Here is a 27,959-nt window from a genome sequence, read left to right as displayed (position 1 = left end):
TTTAGGAATAAAATGTGTTTTATGGACGGGTCCATAAGTGTTATATTTTCATGTTGGAGCTCATTTTCTAATACTCGTCATAATCAGTTTAATCATGGGAAATACATAGAAATAGAACAGCAATATATAAAATGTTTTCTTTCACCAAATGGTCACAATACCCTCGTGTTTACATGTGCTTAGAATGTACATTAAGATGTAATACTTAGGTTCACCACCACGTTATCTGCATAGACATCTGAGAACTTCACATTTGAGTACACTTCCATTGTACTGTACTGGAATGATTCCATGATGAACATTAAATAGTTCATGCTATGTGTGTGATGCTAATAGAACAATGAAGTTAGTCACATCTCAACACAAACAACAAAGTGAGTCATATCTCAACATTACCTTCATTCAATTGGAACAACAAACACTGATGGTGAATCCAAGAATTGCAACATACTGTACATTCTCACCAAGAGGGTATTTTGAACACTTTGTGTAAGAAAACATTGCTTGTGATGCTGCTATGTTCTGTTTCTGTGTGTTTCCCATGATTAATGTGATTGAGAAGAGAATTAGAAAGTAAGGTCTAACATAGAAATAAAGTGTTTCTGGACCCATTCCATCGAACACATTTTGTTCCTCTATGTGTGAGTAATGTTTCATGAAACTTTGGCGATATTTTCTTCTGTTACACTCTGTATTATGCATAGTCACCCATCCACTGTCCAGTGGGGCTAACAAGGGAATGGTCCAATACGACATGTCGAAACCTACCCTAATTTTTTTTACACGGGAAAAAGACAATGAAGGAAGTGCACTGTCAAAATTTTAGCTGCTAAGAGGCACTGCAAGGATTTAAAAAAAGAAATAGCTGAAAATTGCCAAATTTGTAGCACGCTAGGCGACAGTATAAATGTACACCTCTACTGGCATTGTAGCAACTGTGCATGTGCAACTAAGCTCACAGACAGCCGAGGTTGGCAGTACATTTGTAAACAGGAAACATGACACAACCCAATCATAATTTGTAAAGGACATTTCAGGTTATTGTTTGTCGATAGTTTCTGTGACAGTATGGTACACAGTTACAATTCTCTCAAATTAGCCACTCAAGTAACATGTATTACAAATTATCAATTGCTTTTTGCAGTATTGGTGAGTATTGACTATACAGATAAAGGTGAATTAACATTTATTGTGTTTTGTAAAACATGCCTGCTGATAGTGCCTTTTTTCCTTCAAGTTTCACAGTAATGTGGACTCCAATTAACATTCTCAATTTAGCAGTAATGAAATGTGAAGAACGTGGTTTCGAGCCAAAATCACCTACTTCTCCTTAGGATTTACATGTGTGTCATTTGTTAATTGCTTTCCTTGACATTAATTTGAATGATATCAAGGAGGGAAAAAACACTTGAAGTTATGCAGTGTGCAAAGGCATTTTATTTCCTAAAATCGTAGCGTGAACTGTACGAATGGAAGAATGAATTACTTGAAGGAAGAAATGTGGCCCAAACAGAAACCCAAAACCATCTGAATGAGGAGTGGTTCAAAAGGTTTAGAACTGCTAGTGAGAGGCTATGCACCATTACCAACTGAGATCAACGAGACTGGGCCCTCTGAATTGCACCTGACATGAACAGTCACTAATTTCCAGGCTTCGTTGACCTGGTTACTCAGGTTGAAGAAATCATACGGAATAGGAAGACATAAAATTACCAAGTTCACATCATGTAAACATGCAGAGCAGCTACCAGTGATAGTCATTACTGTATAAAAATTCGTAGCTGATGTAAAGACAAAACTTGTTGTTATCCCTGCAACTGCTGTTTATAATGCTGATCAGTCTGGTTTTGTGAAAGAACGGTGTGCACAATGCACTTTATCATTTCGGGGTGAAAAAAAGACGGTTGCCCATTCAATGACTGCAATGACACATTCATATATGTTAATGCCAGTTATCAGTATGAGTGGTTTACTGTTTCCGCAGTTGTATATCTGTCTTCAAGAATCACAAGGCAAATTGGGACCAAAAATTTAAAAAAATGGTCAGTTAAGTTGCAAAAATCTTGTAATCGAGGTATCAAAATCTGGAAAAAATGGGAAGGAGTAATTTTCAACGTTTCGTTTGAAACTTATTCATGCCAGCGGCAGAAACTAATTCATTGCTTTTCTTGGGTCCTGGTCTGTACATAATGACGCCTCTGTTTTTGTGGAGGATGACAAAAAAATCTGTAGATGTAATGTGGATTCTGTCTGGAAGTACTAGGGCGATTCAACATCTCGATAAAGAATTTTTTCGATAGTGGAAAGCATTTTTCAGGAAATTATCAGATGTAATTTCCAATACCTCTCTCTCATTTCAGGTTTATCAGCGGAACAGTATTCTTAAGCTCCAGTCATTTGTGCATTACCAGTTTTCTTCGCCATGCTTTATGAATCTGATCAAGTATGCTGGTACACAGCGCAGTATGCAAAACAATGGCTGGTACCATTTGTGACTCCATCCCAGTTCTGTCTAAATAAAACTAGTGGTTACTGTGAAGTGCCTCACTGCATCAATTTTTCCTTTGTCCGGTGTGCCTGATGCAAGAAAAAGGTTTGTTTTTGTCATCCAATAGACATTTCGCATTTTTGGGAAAACTACAGGGAATAAACAAAGAACTGTTTCACTGATAGTCAAGTGTACGACATTCAAACATTATTATAAGGAACGACCTACAGAAATTGTTATAAAATGCAGTACTGCAAGACAAATTTCATTTCAACAAATTACAAGGCTTCATTGATCCAAGTCATCTGTGACATCAAACAGTGCCATGATTTTATTTTCTCTGCTAGCCACTTTTATCACAATTACATGTGCAAGAATTGAACTGTCGATGTGAAGTTATTCAAAAAAAATGTTTGTATAGCTTAAGCCAGGTTTTCTCCGGAGCAAACAAGCTAACAAGCACAAGCAAAAGAGAATCCTGTCTGGTGTACCTGGTAGGCCCCTTGCAGGTCTTTCAGCTGGATGCCAGTGCAGCTACTGAAATGTTCCTAACCTTCCGCTGTTACCTAATCAGAAAGTGGAGACTTGCAGTTTAACGTGCAATTCGAACCATGTCTTTTGTGGCCACTAAAACAACTGTGAGAAGAGAATGCTCTGTTAAAAATCATAGTGAAAAAATTGTAGTCTGAACAAGATTTGATCCCATGCTCTCTGGATTGTGAAGTGCGCACTTTGCTACTAGACCGTTTTTGTTTTAGGGGGGAAAAAAATGACCATTAGACCTTACACGTGTAGTGGATACACTGGCTGTGTCACCTCTTGAGATGATGCTCGACGTCGGTAATTAGTGTTTTGTTTATAAGTTTCCCCTCAATGGTAATGAGAAACCAAGGGAAAACAGCAGCTGACATACAAGGAAAATTTTGAACTAGGCAAAGAACAGATGGAGAAGCAATTCTGTGTATCTGTTTGATCTCCACATATGACTCGCTTCCATACAAATTGAAACACTTAAATTCTTCCTTCCCTGCACCATTTTGCATGCTCCATCAAGAACTGTGTGCTCGCCATGCAAAATAATCCACACTGAATAGCAAAGTTTCGCATTTTGGCTCTAACAAGATAGTTGTATCCTGTATGCCAAATATTAGCTCCAAAAACTAAACACTACTAACATAGCAGTTATTGACAATGTTTGCTACCTCGTATTCTCATCCATTCCCTCTAGTATAAGCGATTCTTCCCATATACAAGCAAATTGTAATGAATTTTCTACAAATGCTCATTTGCACATGTTTGCTTCCATTCACTCCATTGTAAACCAGGCTTTAGGTGCTTAAAATTGGTGTCTGTGAACTCCAGATAATCCCACTATGCGGCATTGCGTGAGTAATTCGCCAAGTTGAGGGCTAGGCAGGCAGGGATATACAAACCACTGTTATAAGCTGTTCTTTGTGCAGCAAAAATGTGTAACTTCAACATTTTTTTACAAAATAATTGCAGTGTCTCTTAGCAACTAAAATTTTGGCAGTGCATTTCTTTCAGTGTCTTCTTCCTGCAAAAAAAATATCGGGTTATGTTTCGACATGTTTTATTGGACCATTCCCTTGTAAGTGTTTTCTGTACCTCTACATATTTCCCTTTATCTCCTCGCCCCCCCCCCCCCCCCCCCCACACACACACACACACACACAAAATAATGATTATTTTTACACGCAACACATTTCTTGGGCCCTTCACTCTCTCGAGTTTTTACCATGATTGTTTTCTCATTTGTTCTTTACGTCCCTACCCTTTAATCATGGAAGGATTTTTTTCCAATTAATAACATAGATTATTTTTTGTGATTATTCAATTCCCCCCCCCACCCCCCCCACCCCCCCACCCACATAGCAAGCAGCATTTTTGGTACATTCCATTCTTTTGACACTTGATCTATGGGATAAATATATTATATTTCCTACATTATTACATGATGTAGTTAAAAATTTATTAGTTGTAACACCAAACTGTTTAAATTATAATGTATTTTATGTGAAACCTATGAGAGAGGACATTATAAAGCAGAAATATTTCATGTCCTTTCCACATACCACTGCTGGTACAGTAATGTATGACATCATTTTTGTCTGTTCTGTTTCCTTTAGCTGTACTTAGAATTTAACACTGTTTTAATAAATTGTATTAATTTAGGTCTTTTGAGCAAAATTTCCTGTAATTTTTAAACTGCGTTCAACTGTAAAGTGTGCAGCAATAACTGATGCCACTGGTTAGTTCATCTCTGTTAAGAACTGATGCCACTTGTTAGTTCACTCCTGTTGTCAACAGGATGCTCCATCTTCAGGGTTCACATACTTAATTGAACCTCTCTGTCAGGACCTGGTGACACAGTTATACTTTTGAGGGAAGTTTTATTGATGAATATTTTGGAGAGGTGTATGAATCCTTAAAAAAAAATTTATTTTTCCATGATGACATAGTGAAGCATATTAATAAAACTCATATCTTCCAGTTTCTCTATATGCCACATGAAGTTGGCATCTGTACTTAAAATAACAGAATGTTGTATGTCAGATTTGACGGAACTTCGCAAAGTGCAAAGTGCATAACATGGTGTAAGTAAAGCACAAAAACTACTACTAAGAAAGAATTGATATATGTGACATACCTGAAATTTATGAAATGGATGTGCAAGTTTTGTATAATACAAGTAACAACTGAACAAGGTGCATTAATCCAGTGGTACATAGAATGATGTGTCGAGCTGGTAATAAAACCTGTGAAGTCCTTAGAAAGTGAAGTCCATTTCTCTTGCAAAGCTGCTCTCAATGCAACAAGGTAGCATTGTGAGCGACAAGGGGTCTCCTGAGAGCATTACATATGCTGTGTAAATCTTAAGACTGGGAGATCAAGTTGGTCACTCCATCCAATGAATAGCTTGCATTTAGAGGTATTCTTACCTGAGGCAAGAGCTGTACAATCAAGGATTTGTGAAATCCTTACTACTGCACCAGCATAAAGATACCCATAAGTGTCAAGATTGTCACTTTCGTAAACCTACATAATCAGTTGCATTTGAAAAGAAGTGGAAATCTGTGTGTTTCTTAATTATATTTAAATATGGCCCATCATAGTTCACCTTGTGACTGACGCTTTGACACGTCTTCTTCACAGTCTTGCAAATATAGCACATGGTCGTGAATAAAGTGTTTAATGTAAGCTGGCTTAAAACAAAAATCTTGTTTATCCGTTACAGCTGCATCATGCTAGCCGTCACATGAACAAATGCTCCCCATGGCTGATAAGTACTGTTATGGGATGCATTTTCCATTGTAAGTTGCCTCTTTTTGCCTTCTTGCTCTGCTAGTCTCCTCTCTCTTTATAATGATGGAAGCTGAAGAAATTAATTAAAATGTGTGCCACGGCTGGGACCTGAACCCGGGTCTCCTACTCACTTTTTTTTTCTTCAATTTGTACATTATTGTTGGTCATAGCGGAAGTCACATGACATCTGTTGAAGTTTGTTGTAGAACCCTTCACTCAGTTATTTTATTACATAGGCCAGCCAACTCTCTGCCCGAACACGCTGAGCTACTGTGCTGTCCGCTTACTAGACAAATGTGCTAGCCATTACACCACTGTAGCAGTATAGATACCACAGCTGCATGGACTACCCTAGTCCAGTGCCCTTCATGACACAAACTTCAGTTCATGCCTTCAGCCTATTTTCCCCTTCATAAATTGTTAATATTGCCGAGCCTCTCTGATATTGGAATAGCACCCCATTACGTACAAAGCTGGGGTACTGTTCCAATACCAGAGAGTCTTGGCAATACTGATGGTTTAAGAAGGGCAAAAATAGGCGAAAGGTGTGAATTGAAGTTTGTGTTAGGGACGGCATTCTACAAGGGCAGTCCACACAGCTGTGTTATCTGTACTGCTATGGTGGTGTAATGGCTAGCACATCTGCCTAGTAAGCAGTAGACCTGGGTTCAAGTTACAGCTGTGGCACAGATTTTAATTTATTTCTTCAGCTTCTATCATTATAATAGGTAGAATTGCCTCATATGTCTCAAGGACAATTTAATTACACACATTCTCTCTCTTTGTTTTTTACATGTGTGACTTTTCTTTGGTAGTGCAGTAAAAAGTCATTTACTAACACATTTATAAGAAACTTTTACTGAATGTACTTGTTTTTATCTTGCAGGTGTTTTGAACTCTGCCTTCCGACCAGTAAGAGAGGAAGCCAGTGGGCGTATAGCAGGTTTGTCTGTCCCAGTCTCACCTACAAGGACAGACACACTTGTTCACCCGAGTTGGAATGTAACTGGTAGAGGTGGAGGAAAAGCTGACTATAGGCGTCGCACAATGGAATATGTTGACAATAATGCAAATAATATACTCCTTCGGAGAAATCCAGGTAAAGTCAAATGTAGAGTATCCTGAATGCAATATATTCATGTTAATCTGTCTTTCAGCAGCTTCTGAAATTTGAGTTAGCATTTTACAGTATTCAGTCTCATTCAAAAGTGGTTGTTTCGAGAGCCAAAGATCGGAGTGGCATGGGGTGGGGGGCATTTAACTAATAGAAAAAAGGCTGGTGTGGGAAATTGTGCAGGATATTTACTTGTGAAGATTGAGAACAATAATATCCAATATATTTAGATAAGAAACATTTTTCGCACCAGAATATTGTCAGCCATAGACAAAATTTGCACAAAACATGTCCATGACCATTAAAGTCATCGGGATTTTCTGTAGTATTGCATCACTGGTCATACACCTTTGCAGAACTTCATTATACTTAAACCAGTTGCAAGCACCTCATCTGTGAAGACCTGGAGTGCTTCAGACTAGTTGTGATACGCTGTAATAATAATCTATCAGTATGTGTGAATGAGTGTGAATTGGGAATAGATGAACCTAGTGTGGTATACTAATAGTTGTCTGTGTATGTATTAATTGCTGTCAGCCTAACAATTCTGAAACTATTATTGGTTAATACCATGCATATGTCATTTAGAGGCTTTTGTATACTGTATTTTTAAATGATCAGCAATACTTACACAGAAATGAGAAATATAATTCATTCTTTCAAATTTGTTTGCTTCTAATTTCATTTTGTTTTGGTGGTGGACAATAAGATTAATTTTATGGTCACTCAGTTTTTCATGCCAGATTTCTGCTGTCCTCCCACACCTTTGTATCCAACTCCTGCTTTGAGAATGTCTAGGATGTAGCGTCAAGAATATTTGGATTGTGTCAGAAGAACTGCTGCCAAAAGCTGCAGTGCAACTGAACAACATTTCTAGCTACTCATTTCCCCTTCTTTTGACTAGTTTGAGTAATTTCAGATAGTATCCCCCATTGCATGCTCAATATAATACTGGTGTGTCAAGAAGTATGCTATGGTGAAGAGTAATTTTGATTTTTTTAGAACACTGTACAGTTTAAAGAAATCCACTCTTTATCCAAGAAAACTCAAAATAGTTGTTTTCAACTCCTATGGAGATGACCTGCTCATTTCAAAAATTAGTCTCCTCTCCACCTTTTGTTTGATCAAATTTGGAATTCGTTCTAACACATAATCCTTGTATTTTTTTCAGATTACTAGCTGATTACTTCTGTTGATAGAAGCAAATTGTCAACAATTAACTACAGTTGTACCTCAAAGATAAAAATAAACTGCATTCTGACTCATATGCATAATTTTAAATTTTTATGGTGGTTTATTTTGTGGAATATAGACCCACATCTCTATTTTATTTTTAAACTGTCTGTGGAAGATAGGCAGTTGTTTGGATAAGATGATGACTTTCAATCCTCCTATACAACATTTACAACAAAAGTTACCAAAGTAATAGTAGCACATCATCATCATCATCATCATCAACAACAACAACAACAGATCCCAGCCCCAGGCTGCGTCTGTTTGGAACATAAGCCTCGTCATCTTGTCCTGTTTGCCTACCATCTTTCCGTATTCGCTCTTGTCAAGTCCTGGCCTCTTATATCGACACACTCTTTCACATTTTTCAGCCATCTGTCCCTTGGTCTTCCTCTTGGATGTTTCCTTCTCATCTTCATTTCATGTATCTTCTTGGGAATCCTCTTGTTTTGCATTCTGTGTAAGTGCACATACCATCTTAGCCTTGATGTTCCTGTCCTGTTCTGCAAGGGCTCGTCTTTCCCTTTTTCCCTTACCCTTTCATTCCTCATCTTCTCACTCCTTGTTACTCCTGTCCTCCTTCCAAGGAACTTTATTTTACATGCCTGTAATCTGCTTACATCTCTTTCTTCATTACCCATGTTTCAGATGCATAGGTCAGTATTGGGCTGTAGTAACTACTGCATATCCCTTCTTTGCCTTTTTGTTGGATGTCTTTCTTCCAAACCAAGCCCCTAACACTTCGCAAGAATGCTTCTGCTTGTATGCCAAATCTCTTTCTCATTTCTTCCAGTTTCCTGTATCGCACTTTCCAAGTACTTGACAGTTTCCACCTTCTTCAGTTGTTCATGTCCAATCCTTACTCTGCTAGTTGGTCTATCTTTCTTTCTAGCTGTGACCCGAATCTCACACTTGTTTGCATTAAATCTTGTTCCATACTGTCTCATAATTTCTTTCTTAGGATCCAGCTGTTCCTGAATCTCCTCCTCCATGTTTCTGTAGATCATCAAGTCACTTGCGAAGACCATTGCTTTCATCTTTCATCTGCAGTTTTTTTTTCTCTCCACCTTAGTCATTATCTGATCCAACACCACAATGAAAAGGAGAGGTGACAATGCACTGCCCTGTTTCACACCGCCTTTTTGCTTGAACCAATCTCTCCTTTCATTTCCGACTTTCACACAACTGACTTCCACAGTACATCTCTTCCAACCTGCTTGTTGTCCCTTTTTCGACTTGCTTCTTTTGTAGTGTGTCCTGGACCTTTCTTCTACAGGTACTATCAAATGCCTTTTCTATATCAAGAAAGGCTATCACAGAGTCTTCCCCAAATTCATAGTGGTGCTACTGGAGCTGCCTCATTACAAATATGAGGTCAACAGTTGACCTCCCACATCTGAAACCATGCCGGTCCTCTCTCAGTTTGTTCTTGACCCTTGTTTGAATTCTGCTCTCCGGGATCTTTTCATATACCTTGGCGCAGTGTCGTATTAGTGTGACCTGTCATTTCTACAATCCTTCCTAATGGCTTTCTTGACTGTAGGGACAGCTAGAGCCCTCTTCCAATCTTCGGGAGCAGATAATAATCTGGCAAATGGACATAGCTATATTTGACATCAGTCAGTCCTTTTGTGATTATATGATGTTGTAATGTGTTGCAAAATGTATTTTTCTAATCAAGACCATAATACACAAATAAATATTTAATTTATGAGAAGTGACCTTTTTATCTTGACCCTTCAGTCCATTAATTTTGTCTTCCTTTTCCCAACAGTTTGGGAATTGTGTTTAACTTAAGAGGAAATATGATAAATCCAGGCAAAAAATATAGATTTTTTTTTTTTTTTTTTTTAAACTGAGATAATATGTTTCTTCCCCTTAAACTCTATGGAAACAGCCTTTTTGCTGTCCATCTGATATTTCTTTTTTTGGATCTGGGTAACTACTGTCTGTAGTATCGTTCTGATTCATCTCTTAACTGAACTTTTACTTAAGGTGAGAAAAAACCATGCAAGGATATTAATATGAATTACTAAGTCATACACATGCATCTAGCAAGTCCTGCCTTTTCCCCCCTTTCTGTACTGGCTAACTGTTGCTTCTGGAATCTTGGAAGCACCTTTTTTAGTTCAGATTTAAATTTTTTTTTTAATTGGATCTGCAGACTAAAAAAAATGGTTCAAATGGCTCTAAGCACTATAGGACTTAACATCTGAGGTCATCAGTCCCTTAGTCTTAGAACTAATTAAACCTAACTAACCTAAGGACATCAAACACATCCATGCCAGAGGCAGGATTCGAACGTGCAACCATAGCAGCAGCGCGGTTCTGTACTGAAGCACCTAGAACTGCTCGGCTACAGCAGCCGGCTTGCAGACTAAAATTAGAGCAGTTAAACAAAAGCAGTTAACCTTCTTCATATGCTTGTGTGTGAATGTAGGGGAATTGAGCATTGTCCACAAACAGATACTGTAGAAGTTGTAGTTGACAGGTTCAGACTGCTGCCCAGACCTTTAGTGGCATTTATTGCACTCGGAGCGATGGAAGTACAGCTTGCAATTTGTGTTATCATTCTCTGAAGCATCACAGTTCTCTGGTTGGAGCAAAGCAGACAGCTTAAACCAAAAGCTCAAATAAGTCTATAATGAATGTGGATGCAGATTTCTTGACCTCTGCTGTCAGGAGGAGAATTGTAAGACCACTCTTCTCATTCTTAACAACTGGGATGTGCATTAAATTTTTAACAGGAAGAAATTATTAAATTTTGTAGTTGTAGGGCTGTTACAGTTCACACTTTGTACAAATGACCTGGTGGATAGAAGGGCTTAAGGTTGTTTGTGAATCATTGTGTTGCATATAGGAAAATCCAGAAAAAATGTAGAGAGGGTAAAAAGGGGATGGTGGAGAATACCCATGGTGCTGGAACTGGACCTTCAGAATAAAAAATGTACAAATTTTGCATAAATTGGTGGAAACACCCATTATTTTTCAATTACACAGTTGCCAATCAATCACTGGAAACAGTAACAACTGTATAATATTTAGCAGGACATTTGAACTTGGGCAGAGCTGTACAAAAAGTCATTCATCTTGTTCAACTCAGAGTACCCTCTTCCACAGACTGTAAGATGGTGGACTATAAATGTAGTTGGAATCTTGCTCAACAAACTTCCAATTTAAATACAAATGCAGTCATCTTGTAGTTTGCTTTCTCAAGATTACGGGAAACCAATATAGGACTGTTCTGTATGTGGGATTATATCATATATAAACGTAGGCTTCTGCAGCCATTGTCACAATCAATAAAAAAAATTTCTGGGTATGTGACCACATTGTCAATATGTAAAACTACCAACATTTTTGTTTAGTAAACAAAAACACCCTGAAGAAGGTCCCTTGCAACAGTGGCCGAAATGTCGGTAGTTTTACATATTGACAGTGCAGTCACAAACCAGAAAAATTTTATTGACTGAAATTATATCATACTTGGAACATTCTCTTAGCTCTGAGTATGATATTTAAACCTTAACAAGGAAAGGAGTGTGCTGCTTCCATTTAACCTATCTTTTTTGATGAATGTGTTATCCTGAACATCAAACACAAAATAAACAACAACTTATAATGTATCTACTGCAGACACTGAATTTTTGAACCACAGTGAAAGTGTTGATTCTAATTTAAATAGACACATCTCAAATTTTGTTCTGTATTTTGTGTTTGTATCCTTCCAAATGAGGTGATACAGCAATAAAACCCATGGTTATGATACTAGTGAGGAGAGATGTTCAGTGCAGTTTTAATCCTCTCTGACGTCCATATGTAACTACAAATGAGCGAGTGAATGAACCTTTCAATAAGATTGTAATCAGTACTATCAATCAACTTTTGTCTGCAGCTCAGTTGTTAAGTTCTCCCTTAAATGTCTAAAATAAAGCTGAGGAAATTTCTTTGAATGTGTGCATGAATGTTCCTTTAAGCTTAGGTATTATTTTTCACGTAAGTCATTATTTTGTTTCATTTAGCATTATCAGTGCAACCATTATGGTTCTGTGTTCTAACTCAAATTTAACATGCCCTATTGATTTAATTGATATGCTCTGCTTCCATATATGTGTAAAACATATTTCAGATTTACATAAACTATTTTTTCCCCAAAAGTATGTATAATTATGTGTGCATCAGCTGAAAGAGAACCCAAAACGAGTAGTGTCCATTGGTGTTAAGAGATTAGCCACACTAGATTATACTGCAAAATACAGTCATCATATCTGGGATTAGAATCCATGCAATGTTGGGAAAGACTAATAGAATACCATGCAATTTTGCCTTACTGTGCAAGGTATCTATTCAGTGCACCAGCAAACATGAACTGTTTTCAGTTGCATGAAGAATGGAGCATGCTGCTTAATACTTTCCTGTTGTACAAATTTAATTTGCATGCAATAAGATAAATTGCTTGAAAAGAAGAATGCCAGAAGAGATGCATCATTTACTACTAAGCAATCTTGTCATAAAGGATCCTGGAATCAGTGATTATGTTAAAGATATGAGTGGTCTCCAAGAAGGATGTATGACACCCGGGGTGGACATGTTTTGTATGAACTGTGTCTTTATCAAAATCTTTAATTTTTTCTTTCTTTTTAATTTGGGGAAAGGGCTTTCTGCCCTAGCACCTGACAGATTAGGTGAGAAGTAACTGTGTATTCTAAAAGTGTCAGTGAGAAATTAGTTCATTTGAATAAACTGTAAAAATTCCTATCAGACTGAATCAAGTGATACTAAATATTTCACATATATACTGACAAAGGATGCCACTGTTGACATGCAAGAAATTAACATAAAGGCTCTTAATTGAGTAGTATAAGATTAATATTATTTTTGAGATGTGCTGGTGTAAGGATGACCACATCTTTTAATGTAAAATGGGACTCCTACAAGCAGCAATTCAGTAGTGAATATAAACATGTTTAGCATGGTGATCTCAATTCTATGAGGGTGAATCATGGATCTACTGTTTAGAGAGCACCGTATTAATTGATGCCAGTAGGGATTTTGTATTTATAAAGAGTGTTAAATAGTGAGAAAGTAGATATTGATTATATGTTTGTGATTTCATTGTATATGGCCTTATTTAATATTAGCAGGTGTTCCAGTCACCTCTGGAGAAACATGCTTGATACATGTAATAGACAAGATAGATAAACCAGTAGATGGAAAGAACTTGGTGTCGCCAGGTACACAGAATATTGTCAACATTCCAAGCCCTGTAGTTATGGCATCACCGCCCTTGAACCAGAATGGTCCAGTTCCTGTAGTTCAGTATAATGGAGTATGTGCTGCATCACCGGCAATAGATGACAATTTTGCTCAGACTGCAGCAGCACAAACTGCCATCCATGAACAAGCATCAACTCAACTTGCTGGGAACACACCTGCAGATCTTGAATTAAAACAAGAGGTAAGTTTTGAATTAAATGAAATGACAGTCTAATCAGTTTTCTTGTAGTAATCTAATATAATTTATATTTTTTTTTTCTCAAGAGGCATCTTGAGAAGAAGTTATTTTTTACATATTCTTATTAATCAAAATTACAAACTCCGTTATTGATATAAAATATCTGCCTAAAATGTTAACATGATAGATATTCTATTATTGATTGTCTACATTTTGATAGTATAAGGATAAATAAAATAAATGAAAAGAAATGATTTACATTAATTTTCAGACCATTCTCTTTTCTGTATTTTTTGATTACTGACACTGTCATTTGTGGTATCACTATTTTCAGTCATCGTCATCATCCACATAGCACAGTTGTGAAATTTATATTTTCGTTCTCAAAAGTATTTTCTGGCTATCTCTTCCGAATATGATGTGATTTCTTAGACTGTAGTTACTGTGGGACCTGAGAACACAGCTGTTTTTATCTGAGTACATATCGGATATTGCTTCTATACTGAAGTGAGGAGGTTACAATGTGTCTTGCTTCCAAACATATCATTTGCCCGCTGCTCTCTCATTGGCTGCATGGAACCAGGAGCTGACACACCCCGTTCCATTTCCATCATACCTCATTGTGACCGTTGACAACACTGCAGCACGAGACACACAAATGCACCACTGGCACCCATCTAGACTTTTACTGTCGTCTGCAGAAATCGATACTCTTATTAAGCATTTGTCCAGTTTTAAAGTCAGTTGGATTCTGACAACAAATGGAGTCAGGTAAACTGCAGCTTAAACATGGTAGATGTTCCTAGAAAGTATGTGGTATAAGTTCCCATGGATAGCAACTTGATGTAATTTGTTACTACTCTCACTACTCCCCATCCCATACTCGTCTAGTTCTCAGCCAAGCTGGTATCACAGTTCCCCCTCCAACCCTTCTGTAGTGCTGTGCATGAGAAATTGTGAAACGTGGGCTGCAGTATCTTCTGGGGTGCAAGTCATATGTATCGACAGCAACTAATACATAAATAAAAGATTGCAATCACGATTCGGTTCACTTCTTGAACTTGCACTCCATCCACCATCTATTGACATATATTGGTACTATCTCCACGAGTCTTGCTGCTGTAATTTATTCTTACCACAACAATTAGTCAGCTTAATATGATTTGTTTCATTGCTTAGACATTTCATTCTCGGTAAATTTTCCTTCTTGTTTCATCTGAATGGCAGCATCATGTTGTAAAGCTGATTAAAAGCTGGTGATAACATTTTTACCTGGTATTCTAATATGTGAACAGTGATCAAATTTCTCATTTGCAACCCACATAGTAAATAATTACAGTCTCTTATAATCAAATCAAATATTGATCTGGGTTCAGAATCAAGTAATGTTTTTTGAAGGACAACATTTCCACTTTTGCATGTTACCTTTACTTAAAAAGTGGCATAAGGTTTGTACGTTGTTCAAATGCAACAATAGTTTGTAAGATGATAGAATTTGGTGCTATTTTCTCCCGTGTCTCTCAAAATTGTCAGTTGTGACATCAATAGTCAAAGCTTCACCTGTAAATCTAAGATGACCCCTATATACTATATTAAATAATGTAAAAATATTAACCTCAGCAGCAATAGTTTAATTTTTGAATATAAGATGACCCTGTATTTTTTGAATGACAGATTGGGGGGAAAAACCTCATCTTATAATTGGGTAAATACAGTTCATTTCACCCTTCTGTGTTTGGCAGCGAGTTCATAGGAGCACTTTGACTATTTCTTGATGGTTTTACTATGACATAGCACATGTGGAAAATGGATGCATAAATCTTTTTGTGCACTCTCTGATTTCTACCTATACAGGTAGGAATCAACAAAATGTTTTGGTATTCAAAGGAGAAGGTTGGTGATTGTAATTTAATGTAAAGTTATCCCCAGTGTTAATAATTGCCACCCAATTTGCTTATTATATCCATGACACTCGCCCCTATTTCATGATAATAAGAAACAAGTTGCCTTGCATTGAACTTCTTTGATGTCCTCTGTCAATTATATCTTGGAAGGATCCCATACCATGCGGTAATATTCCAAAAGAGTATAGTCAGGCAAAGTGTACACAGTCTCTTCAGTAGATTTGTGCATCTTCTAAATGCTGTGCCATTAAAATGCAATCTTTTGTTTGACTTCCCCACTTTTCCTATATTATGGTTATAATTTAAGGTGTTCGTAGTTCTAATCTGTAGCCACTGATTTGGATCAACAACCTTTAAGTTCATGCAACTTATATTGCAACCACATTTAAATGGAATTTTTTTAGTGCTCATGTGGAGGACCTGACACTTTTTGTTGTTCACAGTCAATTGCCACTTCATGCCCCAAGTGCAGTTATCTTGTGTTAATCATTTTGCAATTTGACAGAAATCAAGAACAGTAGAGGGCCAATAACACTTCCTTGGGGAAACCCAAGTATGTCTTCAGTTTCACTACATTATTTTGTCAATCCATGCTAGTTATATGTCAACAGATCATTTTCATCAGCGTATTTCATAATGCAGGGACACTGTATATGTTCCAAAATCCCACTACAGATCTGCATCAATGATATGAGTCTATAATTCAGTGGACTACTTCTATTTCCTTTCTTGTGTCCTGGTATGATCTGTGCAACTTCCTATACTTAGCAATGTAATTGAAATTGTTGTGAATGTAAACTCATGGGGGTTATAATTTCCTATTGTGTTACTAGAAGGGGGCAATCAAAAAGTTTTCATTTGAAGGCTGTACAGTCCAATTGGGCAAACTTGTCGTAAACAGTGAGGCAATCATCTCACAGAAGCACCAAGTTAAAGATGCCTGTTTGGTAAAACATAACAGCCCCTGGCCACGTACTAGATGCACCTTGAATTTTAACATAATATGAGTGTAGCAGGTACACAAAACTGCAGAGGTTGTTTTGATAACTCTAAATGAAGTAATTTAATTTCTTTAAACATTACAAATTATTAAAAACATAAAACACAGAGTTTTAATTTTAATTATCTTAAAGGGAGTCCAGTAAGTGCAACTAGGACTAACTTCTTAATAGTTTGTCATGCCACCTTTAGCAGCTATTAATGCTTCAACTTGGCTTGGCATAGTGTTAACACATGCCTGTAATGTGCCCTGCATCTTTGGGTGTTGATACCAGACATGAATAATCTTTTCAATGAGATGAATTTTTGTAGTGATTGTTTCCTTTGCTTTTTCCCTTTTCACTAACTCCCAAACATTTTCATTTGGAACTTCCTGGCAGATTAAATCAGTGTGCCCGACCGAGACTTGAACTCGGTTTGCTGTGAGGACCGGGCGTGAGTCGTGCTTCGGTAACTCAGATGGTAGAGCACTTGCCCGTGAAAGGCAAAGGTCCCGAGTTTGAGTCTCGGTTGGGCACACAGTTTTAATCTGCCAGGAAGTTTCATATCAGCGCACACTCCGCTGCAGAGTGAAAATCTCATTCTGGAAACATCCCCCAGGCTGTGGCTAAGCCATTTCTCCGCAGTATCCTTTCTTTCAGGAGTGCTAGTTCTGCAAGTTTCGCAGGAGAGCTTCTGTAAAGTTTGGAAGGTAGGAGACAAGGTACTGGCAGAAGTAAAGCTGTGAGGACCGGGCGTGAGTCGTGCTTCGGTAGCTCAGATGTTAGAGCACTTGCCCGTGAAAGGCAAAGGTCCCGAGTTTGAGTCTCGGTTGGGCACACAGTTTTAATCTGCCAGGAAGTTTCATATCAGTGCACATTCCGCTGCAGAGTGAAAATCTCGTTCTGGATTTTCATTTGGGTTCATGTCGGGAGAATTTCTTGGCCAGGGTAACAAATGCATGTTTTCTTGCTGCTAAAATGCTTTTACTGATTTTGCTGTGTGACATGAAGTTCCACCCTGCACAAACACAAATGGTTCTCCTTTAGGGATCCATTGTTTTGTTTGGGGTATGAGCTTCCTTCTTAACGCCTCCTCCACATTGTTCCTTCAACAAAGTACAGCTGTCTAGTGCCTTTGCCACTGATGACAGACCATATCATGACTTTGATGGGATGTTGCACAGTCTGCAAAATACAGTTCAGATAATACTTTTCACCAGAACACCTTCATACAAACTGATATTTATTTACCAAAATTTCCAATGTATGCTCATTTCTAAAGAAAGTCTGAAACGAAATGAAAAAGCCATTGTACTTTGCTTAAAGATTGGCCTTGAACTCAGAAAATATATTTATCACTGCAGTATGAAGGCAGATACTGTCTAATTTTATGATACTCACAGATTTTCAGAAGCCCAAATCTCGATGAGATGTTTTGACACCATAGAAACAGTTAATTTTGGTTGTTGGGCAGGCCAACGAGCCTTGAAGCTCATTTGTGAAGGTTTGCGTCGTACAGATGCATTAACACCACTGTGTTCCAGTTTCATTTTAATTTATTTTGTACGAACAAAGTGATTCTCATGGCATATCTTTTTTTAAGGAGTGCTTGGACATTAGTGAGAATGCTGGTCTTCTGCCCCACATGTTATTTCTTTGAGGGACTAATTCCTCGTCAAAATCAATTTTCTTCTTTACGTGATTCTGATATGCGCAATCTTTGAGAAATCTCCGTGTTTGAATGCATATTGGTGCCAATCAGTGCTTTTATCTCTGCAATCTTTTAAGGTTACAAATCATTTACTTTACCCATTATTTTCGTATCTCATTGTATCTAATAATAGCCAACGGCCTTGCCGCAGTGGTAACTTCAGTTCCCGTCAGATCACCGAAGCTACGTGCTGGGCTAGCTGTGCTAGCACTTGTATGGGTGACCATCCAGTTCGCCGAGCACTATTGGCAAGCGGGATGCACTCAGACCTCGTGAGGCAAACTGAGGAGCTGCTTGACTGCGAAGTAGCAGCTCCGGTCTCATAAACTGACATACGGCTGGGAGAGCGGTGTGCTGACCACATGCCCCTCCATATCCGCATCCAATGATGCCTGTGGGCTGAGGATGACACAGCGGCTGGTCGGTACCGTTGGGCCTTCAAGGCCTGTTTGGATAGAGTCTAGTTTTTTATTGTATTTAATAGCACTCAGTAATCAGCAAACTTCATCAGAAGCTACAGATGGTAAATACACCAGGAAACCAATAATACTAGATGTTAATAGTGCACTCGTGCTTCAAACACATCAACTGTTGGTGTTCTCAGAACTGCCTGGCAATTGTTCATCAACAGTCAGCTCTGACAAGAATGATGCAACACAAAAAATGACCTCATATCATTCAGTAATACCTATTTAACAATATTCAACCTATTAGCCAGTTCACAAAACCAAACCCCAGAAATAAATGACTTGTCAAAAAAATTTGGTGCATCTAATATGCCCAGGGATTGCATGTCCTGCTGCATGAAGTACTCTGTAACTGCCTGCTACATATCTTCATCAAACAGGTATCTTTGATCCTTCAAGACATTTTTTTAAGAAACCGAAGGCATGATAAATGCATGGGAAGAGATCAGAACTAGAGCGCACGTATTTAATATCTCCCACTTGAGTTGGTGTAACTTCTGCATTACAAAATTTGCGATATGGGAATATGTGTTGCATGAAGCAACAGCACCCCTTTTCACTTGTTGGATGAGGATATGTAAGCAGGCAGTTACAGACTACTTCATGCAGCAGGACATGCAATCCCTGGACATATTAGATGCGCCAAATTTTTTTGACCAGTCATTTATTTCTGGGGTTTGGTTTTGTGAACTGGCTAATAGGTTGACTAGTGTTAAATGGGTATTACTGAATGAAATGAGGTCATTTTTTTCAGTTCCCTTCCACAACAGTGTTTTTTGAGAGACTTGCTGCCCCATATACATACTTCATTCTCAGAAAGGGGAAAGATTAATAGCTGTTAATAATGTCCTGTTTGGACATATTTGGTAATAACGTCCCCATAGTTCATGTTCCCTTATTTACTCTACAAACATCAGACACACATCCCTTGCCTACAAGTCAGTGGTAATAGACCCATGTCAGAGTCAAGCTACATTGCATATGCGGTGCATTAACGCCCTCAAACGGAAACTTTTCAATTGCCCCTTACATTTTTGGATTTTGATGATGCACTTTTGCTTCATTACTATCTTTCTTTTAATGTTTGTGTGGCATTTTATTGCAAGATAGATTCTGCTGTTATACCAAATGCTTCCCTCAGAACTTCTGTATCTTTGGGAGAGGTAGCCTTGGAAAAGCCATTCCAACTGGTGTGCAAGATGTATAAAACAGAGGAAATTCTCTTTGAATTAGAGAGAGAGAGAGAGAGAGAGAGAGAGAGAATGCCAATTTCAAAGAGAGCAAGTGTTAAACTATCAGTTTAATATGTCATGGTTGCAAAATACTGACACAAATTATTTACAGTGTAATGGAAAAACTGGTAGAAGCCGACCTCGGGGAAGATCGGAACTGTGAACGTACAAAGGGTAAAATGTATGAAGAAAAAGATTATATACAGCTTTACATAAACTGTATGGGGGTTACAAGAGTCAAAGGGAATGAGAGGGAAGCTTTGTAGAAAATCCCCAGTGTTATTCATTCTATATATAGAGCAAACACTAAAGGAAACAAAAAATTTGGAAAAGGCATTTGAGTTCACAGAGAGAAAATATAAACTTTGGACTTCGAAGAGCAGTTGAATGGAATGGACATTGTCTTGAAAGGTGGAAATAGACTGAACATCAGTGAAAGCATAACAAGAGTATTGGAATGTAGTTCAATTAAATCAGGCAATGCTGAAGGATTTAGATTAGAAAATGAGACACTAAACATAGTAGATGAGTTTTGCTATTTGGGCAATAAAGTAACTGGCATTGACCAAAATAGGGAGGGTACAAAACATAGACTAACAATGGAAGGAAAACTGTTCCTCAAGAAGAAAAATTTGTTAACATAGAATATGTATTTCAGTACAAGGAAGTCTTTCCTGAAGGTATTTGTCTAAAATGTAGCGTTGAAATGTGGATGATAAACAGTTCAGACAAGAAGAGAAAAGAAGCTTTTGAAATGTGGTGCTCTAGAAGAATGCTGAAGTTTAGATGACTAGACCACGTAACTAATGAGGAAGTACTGAAAAGAATTGGTGAGAAAAGAAATTTGTGGCTTAACTTGACTAAAGGAAGGGATCATTTGATAGCGCACTTTCTGAGACATCAAAAAATCATCCTTTAGTATTTGATGGAGGTGTTGGGGACCAAGAGATGAATACAGTAAGTAGGTTCAAATGGATATAGGTTGCAGTACTTATTTGGCTTTGAAGAAGTTTGCACAGGATAGAGTGTTGTGGAGAGCTGTAAAAATGGATACTCTTCCAGAGATATTCAGAAGGCACTTTGCCATGCCACTCTGCCAGAGGGTCCAGACGAACAAGATGATGATGAACGTGGCATGTCTACCATATGCTGGACCAATCTCTGCCAAAATCAGCAGAATTCTCTTGAAACACAACATCAAAAGCGTATTTTGCCCACCCACTAAAATTTAGGCACTGCTGGGCAATGTAAATGATGACCTGGAGCTACGGAAGCCAGGTATTTACAACATACAATGCCAGTGTGGGATGTCATACATCAGCATGACAACCAGGTCAGTGGACATGAGATGTAAAGAACACCAAAGGCATATGAGACTTAGACAGGCAACCAAATCAACAATAGGGGAGCACTGTCTAGAACTCAGTCACTTGATGAACTACAGTGCCACCAAGATTGTGACACAGACCCTGAGATACTGGGACAGTCTCACAGAAGAATTCATCGAGATCACGGTCACGGAGAATCTCATCAGCTGTGACACTGGATGCCAGCTCAGCCCTGCCAGGAATCCAGCACTTGAAATTCAGAAAACACAATGGAGACGACATTGAGGTTCAATGAGAAATAGAAATGAGATGGAGAACAAGAAAACAGCCTTTGGACAGACCACCAGAGAGTAGAGACTAGAGGTGACATGTCACTAGACAGGCCCAACAGTAACAGATGTTGGACTGAACCCCTGTTACCACAGAGGAGACGGAACACCTATAGTGCCCAATGAAGACTACAGCATTGGAGGCCTGCCCAAATAGTCAAGGACTTCACACACAATGCCCAAGACAACCAGAGGACAGCCAAGGTGGCAGCAGTTGATGGATAGAATGCCTGGCATGCTGCAGACGCACACCGGGGCATCAGACGATGGGCATGATACAAGTGAATGAACAAGCAGGATGTGGACAGCGGGTGGAGCACCAGTTGCAAGAGAGGACACCTAGACCTTATCTTGGTGGATACGGACCATGCACGGAACGCCTGATATGGTGGGGACCGAAAACAGAACACCCAACACCATCCAGGCTTAAGTACTGGATCCCATAAACCAAAGGACCATTCTCACGGAGCACATCAAGAAGACAGCAAGTCACGCCAAACAACTTGAAAAACCTGTGGGAGACCTGATTATTCAACATGTCAATATATCACTGGGAAAGCCTGAAGAATTACATCAAACCAGTCCTTGTACTGAAGACAGCATCACCACCACCACCACCACCACCACCACCACCACCACCACCCTCACCACCACCACCAAATGGTTCATACTAGATCCAAAATGAGAATAGTAAAAGACAAAAGAACAACAACCAGAAATTGAAAACTGGTCAGAAAAGGTTGCAAATTACAGTGAGATCCTGTATGAATCATTCCAATTTTAATTAATATTTCTGTTGGTCTTGTTGAAACTACCACTCGAACAATGCTGAAACTTATTTTTCAGCAGCTCCACTATTAAAAAAAGTTCTGCTTCCAGAAACTGACAGGAAGCAATGTGCAAATTAAAACCTTTGAACAGGTTGTGCTAAATTGCTAATAGAATAATTTACAGTCCATTATTTCAGCTTATGGCTATATGCTAGATTTTTTTGTAATTTGTACTTCCTTAGAGCAATTCCACTGATAAAGCTATGGTCCCATGTCAACCTTTGCCACCAAATCAAACGTTTAAATTTCTGTACTTATCAGAATGTCTGTTGATTTTGAGTTTGGGCTTAAAATATGCATCTTTCGTAGCAAAACTTTAAAGGCATGTTGAAAAAGTTTACAGAAAGTGCCAGCATTTTTCATTTGTTTATAAATGTTCAAAGGTAAGTGAATTAACCAGAGGCAAGCTAACAAACCATTTAGAATGCAGGGCTTGAGATTATAATTTCCATGCAAATTTGTATTCTATGTTTCTGGGTTGTTCCTTCTTCACACTTGAAATAAACCCCAACTAAGCAAATGACTGTTTCAGGAAAATGTATGGGGGTGCATGGGATTCATTAGAAAGTGTTTTATAGTGTATAGAAGATACGTAAACAGCAGGTGTTACAATTATTTGTTACCAATAAATCACAAAAGTGTGGGGGCATGTTGTGAAACACTATATGCATTGTGTATTAAGATATTACTGTAGCTCATTGTCTTTTAAGATCACACGAGTTTCCTGTTTCCTGTCGATTCCATTTAAATCCCTTTATCCTCTAATGTTTTTACCAGAGAGAGGTCTTTCAGCTTGAATGAGCTTGTTACTAACATTTGTCTTTTACTTTGCTGTTGCCTAATAATTAGATGATATTTTCTTTCTTTATTTGGAAATAAGTAAGTAATGTTTCTTATTCATAATTCATACAGCTCCGTTGTGTCAATACATGGATAGTAAGTCTGATGATTTTTTAGAACTTGCTACTTATTGCTGTTGCATTAAACACATGCAGTATCTGCTGTCAGAATCATTTATTTATGCTTTTTTTTCTTTTTTCCCTTTGCATGCTTGGTAATGGTAGTGTGTTATAATGATTTTTCTGGTCTTTGGAGTAATTGTTTTTACTTTTGTATTGTAGTTGCTACCTGAGGATGAGGGTGACCAGGATAGTGTGGGTGAAGCAATGTTAAACCTTGTGCGACTTAGTTCAGCTAGTTTGGCATCTTCAAGCAGCAGTGCCAGCAGCTCCGATCACCGCCCCAAAACGGTTACTCCAACACCAGGTAACAACTGGGCTCAAAAACCCATTCTAAATTGTATATTTGCTGTATATATTGTCTGTTACATATACAGTAGAGTCCATTTAATCCAAACTAATTGGAACCGGACCTTGTTCAGATTACCAATTTGTTCGCATTAGCCGGAACTATGATGACAAGTTTCTAGAACGAAGTACACCAAGCAGGTAAGTAGGTCCACCATGGTAACAAATGGGAACAAGTGTGGGAACAATGGCTCACTATCACTCTCTGCCCTTGTTGTTGTGCATTGTTGAGACCTTTGTAGTGTCTATGGTCAGTGCACTGTCAGCTGGCCCACAAAGCGCTTGGTTATGTTAGTTATCTGTCGCTGGCACACGTAACAATTGTATTGTATTCATTCAGGTGTAGTGGCGTATGTATTTTCGTCATGAGTAAATGGAAACATACAACATTAACTCTCAAGGAAAAACTGAATGCTTTGAAGCGGATAGACAATGGTGAGAATGTATCTAAACTGGCAACGGAACTGGGTGTTGGTATAGCAACTATTTGTGATTGGAAGAACAACCAAGTGAAGCTAGAACAGTCCTGTGCAATGTCTTCGGGGAAAACACTCTAAATTCGGGCAGACTTTGAAACAGTCCCAGTACGATCAAGTGGTTGAAGCTCTTTTCCTTTGGTTTACACAGAAAAGAGAAAGGGGAACTCCTATGAGTGGAGCACTGGTTCAGGAGAAGGCTGTTTACCTGAACAAGTTAATTAATGGTGATGAGTCTTTTAGTGTGAGTATGGGTTGGTTGGACAGATTAAAAAAAAAAAAAAAACGACATTGAATCAGTCAGCTAACAGTTACTGGAGAGCAGCTTTCTTCTGACTGTGATGCAGCAAAGGAATACTTGGGTGATTTTGGAAAAATGATGAGAGAGAGAAAGTATTCTCCCCAACAAATTTATAACGCTGACGAGACTGGCCTTAATTTTAGGGCATTGCCAACAAAAAGCCTGGCATCAAAAGCAGAAGACCATGCTCCTGGTTTTAAAATGTGCAAAGATCGTGTGACTTTATTAGCATGCAGCAATGCTGCTGGTAATCACAAACTGCCTTTTAATGCTGATCAGCAAATCTGCTAGGCCCGGAGCTTTTAAAAACTGCAACATGAATTTCCTGCCTGTATATTATCGTAACCAGAAAAAAGCATGGGTGGATGGTAAGCTGTTCAGAGAATGGTTTCACGGCCAGTTTGTTTCCTCTGTTTGACGGTTTGCTAAGGAAAATCATTTATCTCCCTGTGCAATCCTTTTGATTGATAACGCACCATCTCACCCTAGCACTGAGTAATTATGTGATGGAGAAATTGTGGCGAAGTTTTTGCTGCTGAATGTTACACCACTTCTACAGCCGATGGACCAGGGTGTACTGCAAACATTAAAATTGATTTACAAAAAATGGCTCTGAGCACTATGGGACTCAACTGCTGAGGTCATTAGTCCCCTAGAACTTAGAACTAGTTAAACCTAACTAACCTAAGGACATCACAAACATCCATGCCCGAGGCAGGATTCGAACCTGCGACCGTAGCGGTCTTGCGGTTCCAGACTGCAGCGCCTTTAACCGCACGGCCACTTCGTCCGGCATTGATTTACAGAAAATGATTTTTAAGACTGCTGATCTAGGGTAATAGCATTCCTTTAGTGAACAAAATAAAAAAGACCAATGTGAAGGATGTTGTTTATTGGGCCGCTGAGGCATGGCAGAATATTTCAGAAAATACTCTGAGAAAATCGTGGAGAAAAGTGTAGACATCTCTTGAATTTCAGGACAACCTAGTTGAAAATGAAGAGGAAAGTCTACTACAAATGATACAGACAATCCCTGGATGTGAAGAAGTTAGTGAAGGAGATGTAGATGAGTGGATGGAAGTGGATAGGGCATGTGTGGAGAACCTTACTGACACTGATTTAGTTGCTGCTGTGACTCAAGACAAGGAAGAAGTGGACTGCTGTGACGTAAGTGACAATGAGCCTGAAAGCGACAAAAGAGAGCTGATGCCACACAGTGACACAGCAGAAGCCCTTGACCTCGTGCTACGTTATTAGGAGCAACAGCTCACTGCTACCCCTGCTGATTTGATGTTTATGAGACGATGGCGTAATTACTCGTCATATAACAGACTGTCTTCATTACCCCAAAAAACAATGACTGAGTTGTTGTCATCTAAAAAGTAGGGATAAAATGTCCACTGTATTTTAATAAGTTTGACAGCCTTTCTTTCATTGTTATGCATTGTTTAAACCTAATGTTTTCTTGCCAATTTTTCTAATACATCTTTACTGTACTGTGTAAATTAAAATAGTGTGTGTGTACAGCAGTTTAACACACCGTTTTCCATACTTAGACTAACATTTTTCATGTTCGGATTGACCGAACGTTCGGATTACCAGGGTTCGGATTAGTGGGACTCTGCTGTACTTAAGTCTGCCAAGATAAAAATGAGGGACAGTAAGTAAAAACACAACAGGCCAGGATCTCTCAGTTGATTAATTGTGACTAGGGAAATTTTAGATTTTTGCATTGCCTGGATACTTGAAGAAATGTTGAAGCTACTGTGAAGGGAACGCAGGGCATCAAAAACTGACATCAGTTAATTAATTAACAGACTATGAATAATAAATTACTTTAAGAGGAACACTGAGAAACTTAAAATATTTGAAGGACAGGTGAAAATAGTAAAATGTGTATTGTGGTACACAGCACATTTGCACAGTCACTTTTACACAATTTATTCCATAGATATACTGTGGACATTCTAAAGAATGTGGGGAAAGAGAGGGGGATAAAAAAATCTAGTGAGATGGGGCAGTGTGAGGGTGACAGGACACTTGGTGGTTATAGTTAAACTGATGGTGTTCCAAGTGCTGCAGTGTGGGCTGTATACATCGCAGAATGCTGAAACATTGTAAGTATGTGCATTAGTGGAGTATGCCAAAAAAAAAAAAAAAAAAAATTGTCCCACTCTGCCACCCAGATGAATATATGACACTGTGAGCAGTCATTGTGTGATATGTTTTCTGTTTCGATGTCAGTATGCTGCTTGTTGCCTGGTGATGCATGTTGCTTTCTTTTGTGAAGTAACTGTTGGTGCAAAAGATTAAGAAGGTGGAAGTTTTCTGTATGAAATGCAATGTCTATCAAGAAGAAAGACTGTGCACTGCTAGAAAGTTGTCTTATTAGAGTGGGAGCAATAGCAACAGTGCTCTGTGGAAATATCACTGACAGAAACAGTTATGAAGAGGCCCCATGTCAATAAATGGGCTAAAGAGTATGATCATGAAATTTGAAAAGAAACAGGTGAATTAGACGGTGCAGTAAGGAGAGGGAGGCAGCCCATTCCCACAGAAGTTGTTGAAGAAGTTGCTGTAATTATAGCTGATCATGCAGCACATGCCTCAAATTCCACAGCCAGCACTCAAGCTGTTCACAGGAATTCTCTCTCCCCTGGTCAACAGTCCAAAATATTTTGCAGCATATTTTACACTGGTACCCTTACAGGTTGAATGTGCATGGAGTCCCAAGATAATTTAAAACACCATCACTTTGCCCTCCATTTTGTGGCATGTGTGGAAATGGATGACATGTGGCAGAGGAATATTCTTTGGGTGGACAAGGCACAGCTTACTCTGGGTGGTGCTGTGAATGCATAGAACTGTCACATATGAGTTTCTACTCTGCCACATGTTGTGCAAGAACACCCACTGCACTCAGCATATGTGACTGTGTGGTGTAGTTTCACAAGCTTTTTCAGTCTTGGTCCGTTTTTCTTCGAGGAGATGACACCTCATGAGCCTGTTAGGTGCACGTAGTAAGGACCTCCTTGTGCAACATGTGATTCCGGCTTTGCAAGAAAGCAACTGTCTCTGCACCACTGTTTTCATTCAAGATGGGGTGACACCACATGTTTCTTGCCTGGTGAAAGATTTACTTTGAGAAACCTTCTGTAATGACCACATCATCTTTAAGCAATTTCAAGATGTTTGCCTTCCAGATCCCCTGAACTAAGTCCATGTGACTTCTAATTCTGAAGTGATACCTGGAAGATCTTGTCTATCAGGGATGTATCTAGATTCTTCCTAACTGAAAGGATAGCATACAATAACATTTCACTCTTATTACACTGGATACACTCCGAGCAACTGTCGACCATGTGTTACGGATTTAGCGTGTTGCTTAGTCAGGAGACCACATTGAAGACATGTAACTTGTGACCATATCCTAAACATGCCAAGACCACCATTATTGTGTGTTCCTCTCCTTTTCTTGCA

The 27,959-nt window shown here is 38.6% G+C and overlaps 1 protein-coding gene across 2 annotated transcripts in view; it reads left to right on the top strand.

Annotated features, from left to right (window-relative positions):
• LOC126470564 (GTPase-activating protein and VPS9 domain-containing protein 1) overlaps window positions 1-27,959 on the top strand; it is a 366,100-nt gene that overhangs the window by 201,268 nt on the left and 136,873 nt on the right. Inside the window, exons 16-18 of one of the 2 annotated variants that reach the window (XM_050098503.1) lie at window positions 6,699-6,911; window positions 13,304-13,617; window positions 23,517-23,661. In XM_050098503.1, coding sequence (XP_049954460.1) covers window positions 6,699-6,911; window positions 13,304-13,617; window positions 23,517-23,661 — 672 coding nt within the window. Of the gene's footprint in view, window positions 1-6,698; window positions 6,912-13,300; window positions 13,618-23,516; window positions 23,662-27,959 lie in introns of both variants that reach the window. The other variant, XM_050098502.1, reaches the window with a different exon arrangement.

This window comes from Schistocerca serialis, chromosome 3, assembly GCF_023864345.2.
Source record: "Schistocerca serialis cubense isolate TAMUIC-IGC-003099 chromosome 3, iqSchSeri2.2, whole genome shotgun sequence".
NCBI classification, from domain to species: domain Eukaryota; kingdom Metazoa; phylum Arthropoda; class Insecta; order Orthoptera; family Acrididae; genus Schistocerca; species Schistocerca serialis.
The sequence above is the reverse complement of the archived record's forward strand: the minus strand, read 5'-3'. Positions and strand labels throughout refer to the sequence as shown.